Source organism: Malus sylvestris, chromosome 10 (assembly GCF_916048215.2).
Source record: "Malus sylvestris chromosome 10, drMalSylv7.2, whole genome shotgun sequence".
Taxonomy (NCBI): Eukaryota; Viridiplantae; Streptophyta; class Magnoliopsida; order Rosales; family Rosaceae; genus Malus; species Malus sylvestris.
This window is the reverse complement of record NC_062269.1, coordinates 23,055,753-23,063,623: the sequence shown is the minus strand read 5'-3', so window position 1 is coordinate 23,063,623 and position 7,871 is coordinate 23,055,753. Positions and strand designations below refer to the sequence as shown.

General features: G+C 35.0%; 1 protein-coding gene across 5 annotated transcripts; it reads left to right on the top strand.

Moving 5' to 3' along the window:
* Window positions 1–4,680: 4,680 nt before the first annotated feature.
* LOC126585971 (uncharacterized) lies at window positions 4,681–7,079 on the top strand. Of its 5 annotated transcripts, none has more exons than XM_050250605.1 (7): window positions 4,688–4,848; window positions 5,169–5,240; window positions 5,715–5,755; window positions 5,853–5,956; window positions 6,048–6,202; window positions 6,355–6,436; window positions 6,613–7,079. In XM_050250605.1, exons 3-7 carry the CDS (start codon window positions 5,716–5,718, stop codon window positions 6,724–6,726), a joined length of 495 nt encoding a protein of 164 aa, XP_050106562.1. In that variant the 5' UTR covers window positions 4,688–4,848; window positions 5,169–5,240; window position 5,715; the 3' UTR covers window positions 6,727–7,079. The 5 variants fall into 5 exon arrangements, with proteins under 5 accessions (XP_050106566.1, XP_050106562.1, XP_050106561.1 ...); XM_050250606.1 differs by lacking the exon at window positions 4,688–4,848 and adding an exon at window positions 5,345–5,391 and having other exon boundaries at window positions 5,163–5,240; XM_050250609.1 differs by lacking the exon at window positions 5,169–5,240 and having other exon boundaries at window positions 4,681–4,848; window positions 6,355–6,466; window positions 6,613–6,758.
* Window positions 7,080–7,871: the final 792 nt, after the last annotated feature.

Below are 7,871 nucleotides of genomic sequence, written 5' to 3'. Positions count from 1 at the left end.
TGCCTTTGATGGATAAAGCACAGAGGACCCGGCTACTCTTATAGAGTTTCTTTAGCATCGTTAGTTAAAATTGCATATCATTTTTTTGCTTAACGGAATTCATTATGTTAATAGCATACCAATTATATGATACCAATTGTTATCTTAGCATACCAATTATGTCATACCAATTGTTATCTTAGCAGTTTCTAACAATTGGTAAATATGGATAAATGTGTAGAAGTTTGAATTATGCATATGAAAGTTTCATCTGTTACACTCTTTTACTAATTTTTGTTACACAATCAATCATTCACATGTAATGCTATTCATAGAGTGGTTCAAAGAATTCCAAGAGCTTCATTCACTCAATTTATGCTCTTCATGTAAAAAATCTTTCAAAAAGCTCAAACATCTTTCAGTGTAGATAACATTAACATTTTGTAACAATATATTATAGCTTTGAAACTTATTTTTTCATACAGTTTCTAATCCTGCAGCAACGTGCGGGCCATATTTCTAGTGTGTGTGTGTGTGTGTGTGTGTGTATGTGTGTGTGTGTGTGTGTGATAACCACACACAGCTTTTTACTTCTCACACATCTCTTTTTAATTTCTGTCATTTGATCTTTTCAATTCATTTGATCTGATGGTTGGAAATTAAAAATGTGTAAGACAAATAAAAAGAGGTATGTAGATAGCACACCCTATATTAATAACAATTTTTCCACTCTTGCTCACTCTTTCTCATCGTTTAGAAAGTCCTTTTAAATGACTGAAAACGTTTTTAGAGAAAATATTTTAAAATCAAACCTTAGTGGAATTGCAAGTTAATCTTCGAAACGCACTTGAAGTGCTTTCTGCAAAGAAGCACATAACTGGTTATTCGTAAGCATTGTATACATAAGAAAAAAGACGAATCGAAGTTAGGACTTTCAATGAAACATTATTATTATTTTTTTTGACAATTTTCAATTGAGATCACATATTCAAATAAAATTTCAAGATTAATCACGGTACATGTGCATTTATTTCATACATTGATCATCTATCGATCATATTTGCAACTAAGAGGAGAGAATATTATATATGATAGTTAGATAATGAATATATTAAGTAAATGCATGCACAACTTGAATTTTTATAATACATAATCAACTTAATATACACAAAAATCACATTCCCTCAATTTTAACTAATACATATAGCTGGTTTGGAATTGTGGTGCTTAAAATATAAAAAAATAAAAAAAGCTTATTAAAAAATTTGAAAAATTAAATATGTTTGGTAAAATAAACAAAAAATTGCTTTTTAAAAAACTGTTGTCAATGATAGTAGAATAGTATAGAAGGGTCTACCATGCTTCTAAAACAAGTGTTTTTTTTTTCAAAGCACGGTGATCAGTGCCCGTTTAATGAACTTTTCAAATGACAAGTATACAACCACATATTTTACAAAATTACAATCTTAACCCCTACATTATTTTCTTGACAATAATTATATTACATTAAATACAATATCATTTTTAGTCATTTAACATATCACATCATTTATATAAAAGTTTATTAAACACTCAAACACCTTTTTTAAGCACTTTTACAAAAAATAAAAAAAAATAAAAAAGTTTGACAAACACTCAACTTTATTTTACAGTTATTTATTCTCACAAAACAACAAAAACAATTTCTTTTTAAAAATCACAACAATACAAACTAGCTCATAATCAAACCTAAAACAATCCTAATACCTACAAAAGCAACATTCCCCCAAAGTTAGTTTTTATCAAACTTGATTTCAAATTAAATTGTACATGAAATTTCACCCACTAATGCTACTATTTATCAAAAATTTCAAACCAAACTATTCACTAATGGTTTGTTTGCAAGTGCTTTGAAATGACTGAAAAACGTTTTTAGAGAAAATATTTTTAGATTTCAAAAACACTTGAAGTGCTTCCTGCTAAAAGTATTAGTTATGCGCTCATTATTGGAAGCACTTCAAGAACTTTTTCAAAATTAACTTGCAGTTTACTAACGTTTGGTTCCAAAAATATTTTATCTAAATATATTTTTCGTTGTTTAAAAGCACTAGTCAAATGAGTCTTAAATTTGATATCCTAATTTACTCGTCAACTAGCTACAACGATGCACGTTGGCAAAAGGTGAAACAAAACTGTGGCAGTCCGATTGTCTTTTTTTTTTATATCGTCCTTCTCTATCTAAACAACTAACGACAGTATGTGCATGCGCGCAAACCAGATCGACCGGGTAGAGCAGGTAAGCACCACCTCTTCTCTCTCACTTAGGTAGAGCAAAACGGTGTGTTTCAGGTGCTATCTTACTAGGGTTCGCTCCGTAGGACTCCTACGGAGATTACAGAGTCTAATTAGTATCCCGAAAAATAAATTTACGAGACATAGCTTATATCATTGACAATAGATTACAGAGTCTAATTATTATCCCGAAAAATAAATTTACGAGACATAGGTTCAAAACAAACACTTAATCATATGGATTGAAATTAAAATAATGAATTTATAACACTGTTGTATTTCAAAGTTTATGTTGCACACAGTAAAAGAAAATAAAAGGAACAAATTCATAATACTGTTGTCTATTGCATGAACCCAAGTTGGGTCTTATCCAGATAAATCGGTAGTTAAATGCTTGCACTGCTAGTGAGCAGACCAGATAAATGAATCCGTAGTTGAATGCTTGCACTACCAGTGAGCAGACCAAAAGTTTCCAATTTGCATTTTGGTTTCAAATTTTGACCAGTCAGTAATGTTCTTGTTATATGGCTTCGAATTCTGCTCTCCATGCCTGATTATCATCTATGATTGTGTTCTACGGAATGTCAGAGTCCTCCCGGTTTAGTGGTTGCAAAGCAGACTCTGCGGAATGTTAGAGTCCTCCCGGTTTAGTGGTTGCAAAGCAAACTCTCGTAGTTTACTCTCTGCCATGTATTGCTTCATGGTGATCAGCTCCATCTTGTGTTTTCTTTTAAGCTTCTCCATTTGCTTCTTCAACTTTTCGTTTTCTTGATGCACATTCATAAAATTCTCCTGTGTTTATGGGAAAACAAATGACAAAAACAATTAATGAGAGACACAAACAAACTTCAAGCCTTTCTATCCAAAAAACTTGGAACAACCATTAACTTGAGTGGTCTCTAAGCTTGAATAATTTTGAATCATGACCCATGGAAAAGTTTTCAAGTTATCTTGAGGCACTTTGTAAAGTACTCTAATAGTAAAATACTCAAACCAAATGGTAACTACTTGATCACAAAAATACCGAATGTTAGGCTTTTCCAAAGTATGCTATATCTAGAGCACCAAGAAATATGTTTATGTTTAAGGGTGAAATATGAGTTACCTCTGCAACTGATGCTGAATGTTCAGCTTCCCTAAGCCTAACAAGGAGTTCTCCGGCAGCATGAACAGCTTCTGCAGTATCTCTCAGTTGAATCTTGAGACTCTTGTTTTCCTTCTTCAAAAGTTCCCTCTCCCTCTCCCTCTCCCTCTCCCTCTCCACTCTCAATACTGAGAGCTCTGTTGCCAGGGATTTGGAAAAGCGAGATCCACGACCTTTTGCTCTTGCCTTTGCTGCTGCCCTCTTCACTTCTGCCCTTCCTGCCATGATTGCACGGTGCTTTGCAACCAAGTCATTGTATTTATCTTGTAGTGCAGCATAGTGTTCAACCATGCGAGCATGCCTAAGGATAGATCTATGAAGCGCGTCATCCAACTCTTCAGTGATTTGCTTCTCCAATTTCAATTCCATCTCCACTTTCTCTGCTCGCCGACGGATGGATTCAAGATCTATCCGCAAGTCATCAGTGAAGGAAATCCAATCACTCTCCATTTCTGTCTATCTCTGTCTTTCCTTCTCTAGTTCTTCCTTGCTGTTACCTCGAAATGCACCACTTTTTCGCAATTGCATGGATCGTGACAATAAAGAGGATCTCAGACTCTCAGTGGATTTGTTGGGTAATGCATCAGTGCGTGACTGCAATTTGGCCCTTAATATGAACTTCCTTAAGTAGTACTTCCTTCTCATCCATATCAAAATCTGCATTGACCCAAATCCAGTAAACCTGACCCGTTTACAGGTCTACTGTAAGAGGCTTTTTGCGTACTTCGCGAATTTATTGTGAAATTCAAATTTTGATTAGGGCTGAAAAAAATTCTCGAAAATTCCAAATCAAATCGAATCGAAAAAATCTCAAACCCAAACCAAAAAATCCATAAACCGAAACTATCCCGAACTTTGATAATTCGATACCGAAAAATACCGAAATATTCGGTATGGGATTGGTTTCCAGATTTCATTTGTTAGGTAATCCCAAAATCTTTGCTTTCCTTTGAATTTTGGTTCGGACAAGGATTTTGGTTTGGACAAGGATTGTATGCCCTCCCACTTTTGGTGTCTTCCCGTGCCCTCTTGTTTTGTGTGGTCACGGTTAAACCACGTCAACATTTTATATTTTTTTTATAGAGATAATAAAATAAAAATAAATAATAATATAAAATATTAACGTATCTTAATCGTGACCACATAAAACAAGAGGGCACGAAAAAACATTAAAAGTGCACTTGTCCTTTTGGTTCCTACTTCCTAGCGCTACAAAGGAACAAAGAAAAAAAAATTAAAAAAACAGGAGCCTTTCTCGGTCGCACTAGCAGGGGCACAAAAATAAAATAAAAAGGAAAAGGCATGTGATGGTGATGCCTTGTCGGTTTGGGAGAAAAGCACAAAGAAGAAAAATAAGGCGTGTGGCCTTCTGTTTTGGTTTTGATTGTTGAGGTAGGGAGAAGCAGTCTGCGGGAAGCAGAGATAGGAAGGAGCTACTGCCGAGACCCCATTTTGTAAGAAGCTCTCTCTCAAACCTTCGAAGCTCTCTCGTCTCTGGCCTCGACCCATTTCCCTCTCTATCCTCTTTGAAGCTCTCTCTAAATTAGGGTTCAAATGAGGATTTACAAATTGGGGATTAATTTTCTATTTAGGATGCTTGTTGAATTAGGGATTTATGATTTAGGGATTTTGATTATTTCTGATTTGGATTTCTAGATTAATTTTCTCTGGATTTTTGGATTAATTTTTTGTGGATTTGATTGATTGGATTTCTGGATTTGCATGGTCAACTTCTCCTATTTGGTTTATGGATTTGTATGTTCAATTTCTGCAGGTTTGAATTGAATTAATCACGGCCTATCATTAACAAGAAAGCAAATTCCTATTGAATTGAAATCCCGAAACGGTATTTCTTCAGATTTTCGTCCCAAAAAATGTTCGATTCGGGATTCGGAATCCCATTTTTGGTTCGGAATCCCATACCTAACCAGCCCTAATTTTGATTGCCAGAAACCAATTTTTGATTGAAGATTTGGTGACATTTTAGATTTTGTTAGGTATAGTGGCTTCCTGGTTTTCTTTACCTAAAAATTCTACATTTGAAAGAAAATTGAGTATTTGGGGATGGGGTGGCTAAGAATTTGCTTCAAGATTAAATTTGAATAAATAAATAAATAAATAAGAAACCCAATTGAAAATTTGTTTGGGGGTTGTTTTGTTTTTAATTATTTTGGGTTGTGGGTTTTTCATGTGTTGTTGTTGATGGTAGATTTTAGGACTCAAATTGCGTGATTGTGTGTGTAAGCAAGCACTGCTGCCATTGGTATATGGATGTGAGTTTGTGTTTTGTTTCTCATAATTTGTTACAAATTTGACCTAGGATGGCGGCTGCTTCACAGTCGGTGGCAAGCTGCTGTTCAGGTTACTATCCCTGGACTCTCCTTGTTTCTCTTGGATATTAATTGGTTGGAAATTTTACTGAATCTGCATTTTCCTTTCTTTATCTCCCACATTACAGGTTTGGTTCATCGTTCCAGTCATGCTAAACTACCGTTTGGAATCAAACAGTGTAATGGGGCCAAAATCAATAACTGCAATGATGTTTTAGTAACATCAAGATGGGTAATTTTATCTTCTTTTTGTTTTGGATTTTATGTTGTGTCCAATTATCTTGTGGACGCTTGCATTTAAGGATAGAACTTTTCTGTCGCAGATTGTTAGAGGAGGAAGAGGGATTCAATTTTTGACTGCACATCGTGTTGGCGCCATATGTGCTGCATCTGTGGGAAGGGATCATCGTCAATTGAGAATTGATGACGATTCACCTCAGGAGCCCTACTTTTTAAGTCTTGTCAAAGAAGCAGTGCGGTAAATCCCCTCTCAGATCTTAGATTTGTCAATAGCCCTTTATAACTAGGAGCACAAATTGGTGGTCTTGCATAAGTTCTATTATCATATGTGAAAAACAAAACATTGCAATTATCGTTAATTGATCGGGGATGTTTTTCTACTTCCTTTAGGGGGTTGAGATCATTATTCGTTTTTCTGGTTGAGCAGCCTAGTCAGCTGAAGTACATTGAATGGCCAGGCTTCCGTAGCACGGTATGCACCAAACAAAACAACACTTGAAAGGTGTAAAATTTTGAATCCTACGTTGTGACTTTGCAATGTTTTAAAGTCAACCAGCGCATACTTATTTCTCCATCTTTCGTCGAGTTCAAAAGTGAAAACTATTTCTGGTAGTTCAAATCTAAGGTTGTTTTATTGATTTTGTGCAGCTTAAGACTGCTACATTTACACTTGTTCTTGTGGCACTACTCATCGTGGCACTTTCATCAACAGACTCTGCCCTCAGCTATTTGTTGGCTTTAATTCTCAGGCGAACCCCCTGATCACCAGAAGTACACCAAGTATCAATACCAGAATTCTGACTGAGCTCATTTGTTGTAGACGCTACATTGCACATTCCATGGAACATCGCCCCTTTGGTGTGGTGCTATCGAAACAACACACCAAATTATGTGAGTGTTGTTTTAGCATAATTTGCACACTATCATAGTGTACCCTGTTCTTCTAGCAATTAGAGATACTTATCAAACAAGATAGACCTTCACTATTGTTTTATGTATGCTTGCGTCTAGTAGCAAGGAGGGTTTAAATGTTGCTAATTGAATCATTATAAGCTAATTTTATTGGTGAAAACCCAAACGAGCAATTTCAACCAGCCGATGACCTATTTGGTTTAGTGGTTTATTTGTCTCTTTTTTTTGTGTTGTTTTGTTTCTGGGATTCATCATCTATCCTCACTATTTTTTGTTCTTTATTGGTTTTGAATTGGAGCTTCCTCCAGAGTTAGCTAGGTTTTTATAGATTTACATGTTTTCTACTTTCCAGTTATCGCATTCATCGTCTATATTTTTGGAGCTAATAGTCACATAATGGACCATGGATTAGTCTTCCTCAAAAGGAAACAAAAGAAAGAAAAAAAAAATGGAAAGACGTTATTAAGTCCTTAATATAAAAGTGCTTTTGTAATCCATGTTCGTCTTAAATTTCTTGACTAAACATCGTCAAAAAACACTTTTAATGCTTTTAGTTTAGACATGGCACTTCCAAACAGGTCCAATCTAAATGACTCGTAACTTGCTTCCAATGCTTTCATGAACACTTATGCCATAGGTGCTTTCATTAGAAACATGTTGAATTTTTATTGCAAATTAAAAGTGTATTTGACCTAGATGTTTTGAAGTTGTGAAGTAGATCTCTTTCATGATCCAAAAAGTGCTTCTCTAGACAGACCCTGAAATTGTGACCATAGAATTGTTATAAAAGCATTTCCAAATGAGTTCTAGTATGCGCTTCACCAAAATTTGCATCACAGAAACCATAACCTAGACTCTTGCCGTTGATGCATTTTACTTTGTAACTCAAACGAGGTACCTCCATCTAGAAACCTTGCCGATATTATAACACGTAAAATTTAGATGAAATGAAGAATATGATGAATGTCGAATCCAAACAAACAACACACTCAAAT

Coding starts and splice junctions, on each gene's coding strand:
- LOC126585971 (XM_050250605.1), top strand. CDS start 5,716: ATGGCGGCTGCTTCACAGTCGGTGGCAAGCTGCTGTTCAG. Junction 6,203..6,354: donor CTTGTCAAAGAAGCAGTGCG/GTAAATCCCCTC, acceptor TACTTCCTTTAG/GGGGTTGAGATCATTATTCG. Junction 6,437..6,612: donor GGCCAGGCTTCCGTAGCACG/GTATGCACCAAA, acceptor GATTTTGTGCAG/CTTAAGACTGCTACATTTAC.